General features: G+C 35.7%; 2 protein-coding genes across 2 annotated transcripts; both read left to right on the forward strand.

Annotated features, from left to right (window-relative positions):
• The first annotated feature begins 10573 nt into the window (after positions 1 to 10573).
• Positions 10574 to 11093, forward strand: LOC6575754 (extensin-1). The gene has a single exon (XM_002001722.4). It carries the CDS (start codon positions 10668 to 10670, stop codon positions 10947 to 10949), a length of 282 nt encoding a protein of 93 aa, XP_002001758.1. The 5' UTR covers positions 10574 to 10667; the 3' UTR covers positions 10950 to 11093.
• A 2238-nt stretch (positions 11094 to 13331) lies between these two features.
• LOC6575755 lies at positions 13332 to 13927 on the forward strand. Its single transcript, XM_002001723.4, has 2 exons — positions 13332 to 13449; positions 13525 to 13927. Exons 1-2 carry the CDS (start codon positions 13389 to 13391, stop codon positions 13797 to 13799), a joined length of 336 nt encoding a protein of 111 aa, XP_002001759.1. The 5' UTR covers positions 13332 to 13388; the 3' UTR covers positions 13800 to 13927.
• Positions 13928 to 14366: the final 439 nt, after the last annotated feature.

Genomic DNA, 14366 nt, shown 5'->3' on the forward strand with positions numbered 1-14366 from the left:
ACTTTATTTATGGTTCTTGAATACTCTCACCCCTCTCTTGACTTGATACTGCCTTCAGACCTCCTATATGACAATCTTTACCTCGTGTAGACGCTCTATATTACAATTCGTCTACACTCTCTGTATACTCGCCCTATTCTCTCTCTTTATTCTATATACATTCCTTATATTATTCATATTCCTTCTATAACAGACTCACCTCTGATCCTTGTGTAGCCCATTCTATAGCTTACATCTACTCTCTTCCTCTCCCTCTCTCTCTAGCTTTTATTTCCTATCTCTTCCTACCCCCCCCTCCCACTCCTCCCCCTTCAAACAAACTTCCTTGACTGCGCCTGAGGGCTGGCAACTAAAACTGTTTCCGCCTTTGTTTCTCCTGACGCTGGATTTACAGCCGCAAGTTTTGTGGCTGTAACTTGCTCTGAATAGCCAGTGCAGTTAACATTTGGCTTAATGCACTTCTTAACACTTTGTTGCCGTTAATAATGAAAACAGCAGCTGCCGCCCTCCCCCTTCCCCAGACAGCGGGACAAGACAATGAATACAACAAAAAAGCCCAGAAACTAAATGAAAACTGTCAAATGAACCGCAATTACAATTGTTCATCTGCTAGCTAAGTGTGTCTGTGTGTGTATCTGTGTGTGTGTGTATCTGTATGTATGTGTGTGTGTGTGTCTGTTTCAGCTGCTAAAAAGTTCCACCTGTTAATGACATTGAAGCGTGCAACAACAACAATACAAACAACAACAGCAACAACAACATAAACATCGTGTGGTGGGGGGAGGGGGCAGCCAAGCGAAGCCAAAAAGTAACTTTTGCTGCAACTTTTTTCGTTCCTTGATTCATTTTCTTCTTTTTTTTTTTTTTGGCAAAATTATTTTCCAACTAAAACTTTAATTAAAAGCGGAAATGCATTATTGAAATGAAAAGCAGAGATTGAGAAGCGGACGAAACGAAAATGAGTAAGCGAACGGTCGTAGAAAGAGACAGATTGAACGAAAATCTATGCAAAAGAGTGAAAATAAAGTTGTATAATTTTTATTTAATTTAAAATAAATATATGGAAAAATAATGCAACGAAATGGAATAAGAAACAAATTAGAAACACGTTGAAGCTGACAAGCTGTGAATGTGAACGGAAAGAAATGCCAGTGAGAGAGAAGGAGAGACAGAGAAAGAGAAACGGAGAGATATAGAGAGACTGTTAGGTACAGGTAGAAGATAAATATTAAAGACAAGCACAAAATTAATATAAAATTTGAAAATTCGTTGCTCAGACTTTAGTTTTTATTAAGAAATTTTCAATATATAGTATATATACTAAAAATATACACATATATAGAACAAGCACACACAATTAAATTAATGAAAAGTAAACATGGCAAAAAAAATTATTTGCCTAAAATTATAGAAAGCCAAACAAAAGCTTTGAACAAACACAGATCAAAATTTGTGTGCCAAAAATATAATTTGCAAAAAAAAAAAAAAAAACAGAAATAAAACACAGAAAGTTTTCGTAGATGTTTTACTGACTGCAAAATGCCTGTTCATAATTTCAAAAAAAAAAAAAAAAAAAAACATGGTTTTTTTATTGCAGCTTTTGTCTGAAAATTGAAAAAGAAAAAGATTTTACAGTTATATATTTCATCTGCTACATATATAACATACTAATGTTTTATTATTTAGCCAAATATAATAGAAAAAATTTCTTTTGGAAATCCTTAATATTTATTTTAATATTTTCTGCAGTCAACACAACCCCAAGGCTCTCTAACTTTGAAAGTAATGTGGTCATTGGGGCGTGGCAAAGTAATCCTAACATACTTTCAACATTAAAATTTTCTACAATCCGAATAAGTTCTCATTCAAGCAAGCTAATATACTCGCTTGGCACTCAACAAGTAGCGAAGCTATTTGCAGGCCATAAACAATCGACTTGGCCATATTTATGTCAATTACTAAACACGCGCTAAAATAAATACCGCCTCATTATTTATTTGTATGTTTTTTTTTTTTTTTTATTTGCCATAATATACTTGAAATCAACATAGAAATAATTAATAATTAAATAAAATATTGCTGGCGCTTGCTAATTTACGTTTCAGCAACAACAATTCAAACGTTTCTATTTATTTACAAATAAACAGAAAGTGCGAAATTATGATTATATATTTATACAAAATATACATATAAATAAATGACAAATTTAGAAAATGTGTATTTACATGAATAACAAATGTAGAAATATTAATTGGAGCGCTCTAAGCTGCATTGAAATTTTTTAAATAATTTGTATTTATTTATTTTTGTTTATTATATATTTATTAATTATCATTATTATTATTATAAGTATTAGTATTATTATTATTATTATTATTATTATTATTATTATTATTATTATTATTATTATTATTATTATTATTCTTATTATTTCTATTAGTATTATTATTATTATTATTAAATAATATTTATATTAATACAGCCGAGTTCCGATAATTTGTACCCCGCTAAATCGCGATAAATCGAAAACAAATTCTATCCCCTTGAAGGAAATTGGTTCTCAATAATTCTTGATAGTTTGATTTTCTGTGTAAATCGAAAAAAAAATTCTACTGTAATATACATATAGATATACATATTTGTTTTATAAAACTTTTTAGTTATTTATTTGCTTATTATTTTTACACTTTATTATTAATATTTATATTTATTTTCTAAACCTATGCATTTTATAGTCAATTGAATAAGATTTTTTCTGAGCTTGATTCTCAGCTTCAGATTCATATTATGAACAATTCATTAATATTTGTTGGAAATAGCCAGAAGCCAAAGGCAAACAGTGCTCTAAGCCGCACTCGATTATTGAATCGTGTGGCCAAATGAGCGCATTCACCGATGTCTTTTGACTTCAAACAGACAATGCGAGCAGCGGGCCATGGAGACGGACGGACGGACTGAGTCAAGAGGTATCAGTGAATCAGGATGGTCAAACGTTTGGACATTGATGCAACAGCAACAGCAACAGCAACAGCAACAGCAACAGCAAATGCAACAGCAATTGCGATTGCAATTGGAATTGAAAATGGAAATGGAAATTGCAATCGCAATCGCAATTGCAATTGCTGAGCGCATTTATTCAGCTGTAAATCAATAAATTTTAATTAAAATTGCAGCCACACGCAGACGACAATTGTGCAGCGACATCTGCCCCTACCCCAGCCGCCACCCCGCCGCCTCCTGCTCCACCACGTCGCCCATAAATAATATATGAAAATGGGGCTTTTAACTAACATTTGTTGCCGGTTTTAGCATCGTTCAGCGCGGCTCAGTCAGCGGGTCCAAAGCCAAATCTCATAAAGCGCATTTCCGTGGCGCTCAGCGTATAATTTGACAAGGTCACAGCCGCGGCCATTAAAATAGATCCCAGGCTTTTGTGCTCACAATTGCGTTAGGCATTTCGATTTCGATTTCGTTTTCGATTTGGATTTTCATTTTTGGCCAAAAACTTTCAATTTGGCTTTGGCCATTTCGGATTTTTGATTTCTGATTTCAGATTTCAATTTGTGTGATTTGCCGCCATTGACAGCGCTTTGTGTTGGCCCACAACAAAGAAAAAGGCCGAAACAAATTGATAAACTGAAAAGCTGGTTAACCGAGCTGCGCCTTTTTGACAATCGCTTTGCATAATTTATTGTGAAATTATTGAGCTAATGAAGTGCGCGCTTTGCGCCATTCCCCGTTCGGCATTCGCTTTTCGCCATTCGCCATTCGCTGCTCTCATTGCTCAGATTACGGGCCAATTTATGCAGGCGCGCGCGACTTTCCTGTCCTCATAAATCTTGCCACGAGTCCTGCCAGCCAACCGGCCACCCAGCCAGCCACCCAGCCAGCCAGCCAGCCAGCCACATGCAACAAATCATGCAAGCAGCGAGGCGCGTGTCAAAGGTTTTCAACAACAACTCCGAACAGGTGTAAATGCTGAAGAGCTAATTGAATTCAATTCGAATTCTTCCGATTGCCGTCAATTGACGATTGCTGAGAAATTATAAAAAGGAAGAGCAAGAATCAAATTAAATCGAAATTATACAAAATTAAATACAAATAAATTGAAGCAAAATTAAAATAAATGAAAGTATATACATAATATTAAATCTATCAATTTAACTATAAATAAAATCAAATATTAATATTGTCAAATCATTTCAAATTAAAATAAGTTAATGTTGATATGTAGACATAATTACATTACAAATTAGAATGAATACAGAATAGGAAAATTAAATCAAATTAAACAATCAATGCAATTAAGAATGAATAAATTTATATGTATGATTTTCAATACAAAAAAAAAAAAATTATCATTAAATATATTCAATTATAATATAAATATATACCAAAATCAATTGCAATATTAGCTTTTGATATTTTACCACACACAGTTTTAAATTAAGCCGAGTATAAACTTTTTCTTAAGAAAAAGAGAAATAATAATAAAACAAAATGATAAAAATAAATAAATAAATATATATTAATTAATATTGTGAAGATCATTGCATAAACAAATAAAATAAATAAGAAAGAAAAAACTCATATTTTATTTATTTATTTATATATTTTGTATTTTGTAATTGTATATATTTTCATTATAATATATTATATTTTTTACATTTTACATTAATATACAAATTTCATATTAACAATATTATACATATTTCAGAGCATAATTTTAAAGAAATTAATAAATAGTGTATGCCATTTAAGATTTTTTTAAAAACATATGCATACATATTATTTTATTTGTTGCATGACTTCTAATCAGAATTGCTTTGCTTGCAAACCTCGCATATGAAATTGAAGTGCATATTCGAGAGCGCATAAACTTTTGAAAGCTCACACACACACACACATACGCACACATACACATTGGAGTACAGTTTGTTACGAATTGTAATACAAATGAGCCAGAGTTAGCTAACGGCTGGAGCCTTCCAGATGCAAAGAAGACAAAGAGTGGGGTAGAGAGAGAGAGGGCAAAGAGTGGAAGAGAGAGAGGGGGAGAGCGAACCCGAACCTGTTTCCCGGCACGTCGTTTAGCGCAACAACTTAATTTGCATATCAGCGCCGCCAAATTGCAGGCGGCATGCAACAGCGAAAGGAGAGAAGGCCAGAGGCGTAGTGGAGGGGAAGGAGGAGGCAGAGGTAAAGGCAGTTTCTAAACTGAAGTGTAGGCAACTTGACTAGAAATTGTTTTGCAGCCTAGCCAAAGCAAGGAGCCACACACACACACACACACACACACACACACACACATGTAGAACAGGAGCACTTCATCAATTTGCCAATAAAGTTTTGTGAGTAGTTTTCGCAATAGTTGGCAACATTTCAATCAGGCCAGAAAACACTCAGCGCCGGGAAGGCAGCTGCCAACTCGCACTGCCTGCACTGCCGATTTAGTTTCTGTTAGTCAGCGTAAAATTTTATGCACACGGCACAAATCGAAATGGAAAATCGGAATGGAAAAGCCAAAGTTGTTGCTGATTTGGCGCAAAATTAACAGGCAAAACGCGCAGCGACTTGAATAGAAGAGCAGCAGCAGGAGTAGCACGAGGAGCAGCAGGAGCAGGAGCAGCAGCTGAGGAATGTGGGCAATTAATGTGAGCAGCCCACGCTGCTTGAGCAACAACTTTGGGGTGAAAGAATGCCAGCGTCGCGTCTCAAATTAAATTTGCATTTCAAATTCGCTCGTGTCCACAGCGAATCAAAGCATTTAGTTTGGGCCAAATCTATTGACAGTCGAGGGTAGGCAAAGGCATACAAAAAAAAAAAAAAAAAAAAGAAGGCAGGAAAAGAACAAAAATAAATGCAGAAGGAGAGAAACGTAAAAACGTAAAGAAAACAAGACGCTGACAGGCAGGTGGGCGGGCCCTGGGCAGTGGGCAATGGGCAGTGGGCAATGGGGTCCAAGGCGAGTCCTCGCCTTGCATATAAATCAAAATAATTTTGTTTGGTTCTGTAATTTGGTGTCTAGGAATGCGCAGCAGGAGGCGCAGGAGGAGCAGGGGTTCGTCCTTCGCACTGGAATCATGAAAAGGACAAATGAAGTGAAATTTAAATGATTGCATACTTCGAGGCGTTTGTTAAACCATTTATTTTCACCTAATTGCACACTCGAGTGGACGCTGCCACAGCCAGGGGCTGTCGGGGGGTCGACATTGGAGTTAGGGCCGAAGCTGGGGTCGGGGTTGGGCTCGGTCGTCGAGTTTTGAGCCACTTTTACACTTGGCTTGACAACGGAGCTCCATGGCGTTACACAACATAGCTACAAAGTATTTGCCGACTGACGTTTTGACATTGCTTTGCCTCACACACACACACACACACACACACACACTGACACGCACTCACACATATTTCGGAAGAACTTCAACATTTTTGTTCTGCGGCCTCTGCTTCATTAGGTTGAACGAGTGGCAAAGGCGTGCGTGAATTGCTTTCTGATTAAATTTCTCACAACTCGTGTGTCTCTCTGCGACAATAAACGCAAAGCAATTAGAAAGTGGGGGATGAATGAAGGGAGGCTAACTTAAAAGAGCAGGGGGCGCGTTGGGGAGGGGCAATTCCGAGAATCATCAACGATTGAGTAAACAAAATGATTTGATATCATAATTAACTTAGAGCATATGAGCTCTAATGTTCATTACGGCCAACTGCATGTAATTAAAAGTATTTACAACTTATTTACATATATATTTTACCTTGAGCTGTGACACATATAAAATAATCTGAATACAGTGAAAACGTTTCAATTCAGTGTACAAAAATCATTATTAGTATTATTAATACTGATTTTTCTTTCATTATAGAAGTGTATTATTTAAAATTAGTTTGACAGTTCTTAATAATTATTAATATTAATTGTTTTTTTTTTTATATATATAAATACATATATATAATTATAAATATATATTTTAGTAGTTTTGTATTTTATTTATTATATTTTTAATAATTTGAATTATTTTTTATATATGTAAATATGTCTTTAAAAAAAATAGCTTCCGCGATTTTTTTTTTTTTTTGATTATATTTATTTATTATTTATTTATTTTTTTTTTTTATTATTTATTATTATTTTTAATACATACATGTGGATATAATATAATAATATATACACATGTTAAATTAAATTTCGTTTCCAAATTATACTTTTTAGAAATTTTTAATAGTCAATTTGAAGTATTTATTTTTTTTTTTTAAATCTATATTATTTAATTTTTATTTGTATTTTTTCTTTTTTTTTTAAGTAAAATATAAGCACAAAGTTATAAATTTATAGCTAGGCATTTGAATATATTATTTATATGTATATATAATATTAGCTACAATATATGCTGCACCCAATTAGGAGCCCAAAGAATCTATGAGATCTTCCACTTATATTCAATCTATATTTAATTATTTAATGTGATTTGAGAGTACAAATAAATATATCCAATAGATAGATTATTGCCTTCGCTTCGATATATCATATTAATTATCTTTCAATCTATTCTTTTATCTGTTCAGGCCTCAATTTATGTATCCCCCAATGTATATTCATCCATATTTATCTCTTCATATTTCTATCTCTACCCATCCAATCAACATGTTTTTTTATCCAGTCAATTTAATATTTATATTTATTTGTTTTTCTCTCTAGTTCTTCTCTAGTGGAGATTCACTTATTATTTCTATATATAAATTCAACCCTCTCCGTCTCTCTCTCTCTCTCTCTCTTTCTCTCTCTCTGTCTCTCCTTTCACTCCTGTAGTTTCAAATTTTTGTTTTTCAATACTTTTTGCCCTTGTTTTAGTTCAAGAGTTTTAGCTGATGCAATCATCATGTAATCATAGCTGTCACAACTTTTAACCCAAATCGACATTTATTTCTATATAGTTATCGTTCTTGTTGTTGCTGTTGTTATTGTTGTTGTTGGTAATTGAGCTGTTTCATTTTGACAGGCTTCAATAATTTTTAATTGCCATCAAAGTTTTTTTTTTTCTTTTTTTTTCTGTTTAAAATTTGCTGTATGAAATTGTCAAAAATCAAGTCAAAATAAAGCAAAATAAATTGTGAGAGCTTCCCCTTTGCGACCTGCCCTTCGGCTTGCGCCCTCTCCTGCTCCTGCGGCTCTGCCTTTTACCAATCGATCTGGCCCAAAAAAAAGAAAACAACTTGAGCATAGTTTTCGCTTTAGCTCTGCTTCGACATTTTCATTTTCCTGACATATGCAGGAAATGCGTTTCCCAGCCAATCCTGCTGCAGCTGCAGCTGCCGTTGCAGTTACTCGGCTTACGGTTTGAGTTTTACGGTTACGGTTTTTTGGCTATGCCGTGTGCTACGGCTATGGCTGTGGCTGTGGCTTTGCCTGTGCCTGAGCGCCTCTTGCGCAGCTCCATTAATATTTAAATTGTGTGCCGCCTCGCGACTTCTGAATCTGCCCTCGCTTGCGCCCCACGCCGCGCTGTGTCTTGCGTGTTGCTTGCCGGCTTATTTTTTGACAGTTATCGATTCGCTCGCGCTCCACACGAGACGCGCTGTGAGACGCTGAAACGCTGAAACGCTGAGACGCTGGCGCCTTTATCTTGCACAGGCTTGCAATTCATTTCCTAAAATATGCATGCGAAAAGAGCCGAGCCAAGCCAAGCCAAGCCAAGGCATGGCAGAGGCTCTGTGCGAAGCCAAGCGGCATTATTATATTGGCTACGCGCTGTCAAACTGACTGCCTCACTTTTTCTCTCCCTCTCCCTCTCTCGCTCTCTCTCTCCCTTAACTTAACACATTTTGCAATATGTACGAGTTATGCGGCATAAGCCTCGCAACTCGCATTCATTTCCTACTTTCAGCCAGTTAAAAACTTTCCCAAGTCGCTCGCTTTGTGCATGTTTAACTTTTTTGCGCCTGTCATAGCCCGTCGGCCTCGCCCCCCGCCTCCGCCTCCGCCCATCCCGACTTGTAACACATCTAACCTGCCTCGGAATACTCTCCGCTCTCCCTTTGGCTTTGATCACCGTGACACTCAAGCGCTGCAAATGCACACCACGCACATACACACATACTCACACAGTGATATACCACACACTCGTGAAAGGCTACAAGTGAAACAACAACTCAATTAGCAAATGCCAAAAAAATGGGGAACTCAACGCATTACAAATTTCGAATTTCACATTTGAACATCATAATCGAAATTTATAGCTGAATATCTATGATGACACTTGTATTATATTGTTTGATTGATTCTTGAACTGATTGAATCTAGAAGTCAGTGACGATGCTTCTCATGTGTATGTGTACCTTATCCCTTGAATTTTTAAATATAAAAAACCAGCCCACATATTTTAGTAAAGGTTCTTTGTACATATTTTATTTATTAATATTTGATTTATTTATTTATTTAATATTTGACATATATTATATTTTATTTATTTATTTAATATTTGACATATATTATATTTTATTTATTTATTTAATATTTGACATATATTATATTTTATTTATTTATTTAATATTTGACATATTATATACTTGATACATAAGTTATATTTATAATATATTTTACTCATAAATATAATGCCATTATTTCCTGCTATAAAATCCTATTCAATTTAATAAACTTCTCAATATTACACAGTTCTTATAAGGTCAAATATTCAAGTCCACAGTCTAGAAATTTTTGCCAAAATCAAATTAATCCATTTATCAGATTGACTTAGAACCAGAGGGATTTGCTATGAAATAGGTATTTATATAGAATATAAATTTTATAAAAACCTTTTCCTTTTGCAGAACAATAAAGTTCAACCGTTGAATTATTTGATTGCAACTTTATTAGATCATGAATTGTATTACGTCTGCTGAATACCAAAGCTCTTACCCAAAGCTATGACTCCGGATGTCAAGTAATCCTCAAGTGAGTTTATCTACTAACAACAGTTATGTCAGAATTTGAGAAGATGAAGAGGAGTTTACTGCGCACAAATTCACTGTGAAATTTCATCTAAAATTGATCTTACCTATTAGCCAGTATCTTTACATAATATCATGAATATAGACATAAAATTAAATTAAAAGCAATAATTTATCTCAACTTCTTCCTAATCTACTGCTACCGCCCTATAAACAGCAAGTTATCATTATAAAATCAAAATTGGTAATATCATATATGACTCATATGTGTTCAAAAACTTGTTAGAAATTAAGTAAAGTACAAGTTGCAATGAGTCAGCAGACTAGCCCATAGCATGGCTAAATCCACAAATTCCATTAGTAAAACATCTCAAACACTTTGCGATTTTCAATAGTTAAAGCAATAAATTGTAAATGATAAAAAATAATCAATCGAAAAAAGTCGATGGCATATAGATAAGAAGAGCTATAAATACTTTAGGCTCTCTCTTTCTCTCTCTCTCTTTCTCTTCAACTCTCTCTCACTTGTCGTAAAGCACACTCTGCGTATGAGTAATATGTATGATATATGCGAAAAAAGCTTTTTTCTTTCTCTACCGTTACCAAATTCGAGCTACGCTTTAGCTTTCATTTCAGTTGACTAATTTAAGCGAACGCATTGAGACGTGTGTTCCATCAATACAAAAATCTAGAAAGTTTTCGCTTTTTCAATCAAAAACAAAATGGCTCCCGGTGATCGTTGCGGTGGTCCACCACGTCGTGGACCCATCATCAATGTGCAGATCGCACCACGCTGGCCGCGTCGCCATCATAACAACGTTGTGGTGGTGCAGGCGCCACCACCGCCACCACGTCCAGCGCCCGTCGTTGTGGTGCAGCAGGCGCCACCACCACCCAGACCCACCAATGTGGTTGTGGTCCAGCAGCAGCAGCCACAACCGCCACCGCCAGCCTATTACCCACCCGCCGACAACCACTACCACAATCCACCTCCCAGCTACTAGACGAAGCCGAAGGACATTTTCCTTGAATTTACGCAGCACACAAATATTTCATAGACACAGGAAAACACCTGAACATTCGATATACCTCCAAATAAATAAAAAATAAATAAAGTATACATGTATACGTTTATTTAATATAACTTATCAGCAAATGTGTTCAATTCCGTTATCTATGCATTTGGTCTCTATCAATGTCGTCTACGGCCATGCGATAAGCCTAATGCCAGCTGCGCCAGATGTGTTTCATAAACATTGATTATTGAGGCATGGATCAGGCAAATTAGCTAGTTGTAGTTTAGCTAGAGACAAAATATTATGTACTAAAGCCAATCAGAAACTATGACGAGGGCTGCTCTTTAAGTTACGCGAGGTGTCTCACGAGTATGAAAGAAACATGGCAAAAAATAAATGCTCTGATTCTTTCTTTTCAATTTATAATAATATTTGGAAACTATTTAGGCCCATGAGCTAGCCTTCAGTTAGCCTTGAGCTTGTAGACAATATATATAAACTAATAATAAAATATATACCTATATATATATAAATGACTAATAATAATCAACAAATTCATGCATCATGCATTTTTCTAAAGGTGTAGGAGATATAATTAAATAACTAGCTTTCGATAAGGTTGTTGATCGATAATAAAATATCGGGAGTAGTTATCGATATATAAAGAAAAACTTGATATGCGCGTGATATACACGGACCTAGGAAAGAAAATTTCAAGTCTCTAGTTCTTATATCTTCTGAGATCGACGCGTTCATACATACGGACGGACGGACGGACAGACAGACGGACAGGGCCAAATCGACTCAGCTCGTCGCCCTGATCAAGAATATATATACTTTGTGGAGTCTGCCACGCCTCCTTCTGCCTGTTACATACTTTTAACAAAACCATTATACCCTGATTTCCCATTTTCAATGGGTTCAGGGTATAAAAAAATAAAACAATTAAATGTATAAAATAAATATTGTATCCACTTTTTTTTTTATACCCTGAACCCATTTTCAATGGGAAATCAGGGTATAATGGTTTTGTTGAAATGTATGTAACAGGCAGAAGGAGGCGTGGCAGACCCCACAAAGTATATATATTCTTGATCAGGGCGACGAGCTGAGTTGATTTGGCCCTGTCCGTCTGTCTGTCCGTCTGTCCGTCCGTCCGTCTGTCCGTCTGTCCGTCTGTCCGTATGTATGAACGCGTCGATTTCAGAAGATATAAGAGCTAGAGACTTCAAAATTTTTTTTTAATGTTCGTAATTACAGCGCGCATATCAAGTTTATCATTAAAAATCGATAACTCATCCCGATCTTTTTTTATCGATAAAAAACCTTATCGAAAACCAGTTATAAAATTATATCTTCTACACCTTTATTGCTAGAGTCTCAAAATTTTTTAGGTATGCCTATATGCAATTTATACAATTTCGGTTTTTGTTAAAATTTACCCCCCACCCTTAAATTCACCCCCTCACCCTCACTTTTGTAAAAAGCTTATTTCAAATACTAAAGACTTGTGCTTTGGCAATTATATGCATATCCATGTCATAATCATAATCTGAAAGTTTCATGAAGATCGTACGTCCACAAAAAAGTTATTAAGCAATTAAGTTCTCATAGTAAGCGCTCACTGCCGCCCATGCGTGTTTATGCGTGGTTGCTTGTGTGTGTATGTGTGTGTGTATATGTGTGTGTGTATGCGTTTGTGTATGTATGCGTGTGTGTGTGTATGTGTGTCTGTATGCGTGTGTGTGTATGTATGCCTGTGTGTGCGTACGTGCGTGTGTGTGTGTGTGTGTGTGTGTGCGTATTTCTTTGTGTAAGCTGAAAGTCGCGAAAAAGTATTGAAATATCTATTGCTCCAAGGGTTCAGGGGATCTCGTAGTCGAGCAGTCTCGACTAGAGCTTTCTTACTTGTTTTTTTACCGAATTATGAAATATATAAAATGTTGTACATTTTCTTCTTCTTCTGATTCTCATAGAACTTTTATGTAGATACAAAATGAAATACAGATCAAATATACAATAGTTTGGATCAGCTTTCAAACAAGTTCCAAAGTCGAAGCAATAAACACAAATTTTACTTTTTGCAAGCTAATGAGATAATTATATAAACATAGCTAATAAAACGGGAAAGTACTAGACTTCTTGACTTCCCTAGACAAACGGGTCTATGATACAAACCCCCCTCGACTTATCGGCCACAAATGCTATCAGTCGTTTCTAGTCGAGGCAAAATGACTAACCACAGCAGTGCGCGATTGTTTTGCTCTTATCTGCCAACTGGAATGAAAATGCCAAATAAGCTCAGAACTGATTGATGGGCCACAACTGCACTGGAAGTTCTCTGCGAAATAGAGTTGTCTGGCCAACGATAAGATTCAGTAGAGGACAAGTGTTGCTCGAGGCAGCACAGGCGCAAACACTGGAGCCATGCGGGTGTACTATGAAGATTCATATCGCTTTGGCTATCATCATCGCCATCATCGCCCAAGTGAGCATGAGCAGAACTAGTACAACGAGAGAGAGAGGAGAGCAGTAATAATAATTTGTATAAACTTTTTAATAGATATCGAGATTGATGTTATCTCCGGCTGGGGTGGCGCATATTATCCGGCGCCGATTGCTAGGCCCGAGGTCGTCGTAGTCAATCAGGCACCCGCCTACATGCCCCCACCACCGCCAGCACCAGTTGGTGCTCCGATGATGATGCCACAGCCATATGGCGGCGGCATGTCCGTGGCCACAGCGGGCTACTACCAGCAGCAGCAGCTGCAGCAGCAGACCTATCAATACCAACAGCCATATTCCCACACCAATAATCCACCCTATCCTCAGTGGTAGACGAATCACAATTCGGAATCCCAAAAGTGTCGAAAACTCTGTGAATTACTTTATTCGCGCTCCCTTTGTGCGCACTATATAAAATAAATGAATCTATAATTTGCAATTATTAAACAATCAAATATTGATATTTTCGGTTTTTTATTGTCAGACTGTATAAGGATTGTAATAGCAGATATAATAGTGTAAAGAGTGTTAAAGTCCACTTGTTAGCCACGAATTGTAGTATAAGCCTAATCTGAACATATATCTATAGAACGTAGTAGATTTAGGTAAAAATGTAATATAGCAAATAAAGTATTTTATAGACATATATTTTTAAACATTTTTTATTTACTCAAATACTTAAAGTCTAAAGTCTAAATAGAATTTAATTAAATATATTTTTGAAGATAGTAGAAGATAACGAAAACAGAAGCTAGAGTTTAGGTGAGCATAAAAAGCTTTAAGGTGGAACTTTTTAAGTTCAAATGATTCTTTGTTAGTTCAAGTTGCATATAATATACTACCACTAATATTCCAATAATACAAGATACCTTTTATTATAATTTATATAACATAATTTTA

This window comes from Drosophila mojavensis, unplaced genomic scaffold (genome assembly GCF_018153725.1).
Source record: "Drosophila mojavensis isolate 15081-1352.22 unplaced genomic scaffold, ASM1815372v1 contig_36, whole genome shotgun sequence".
NCBI lineage: Eukaryota > Metazoa > Arthropoda > Insecta > Diptera > Drosophilidae > Drosophila > Drosophila mojavensis.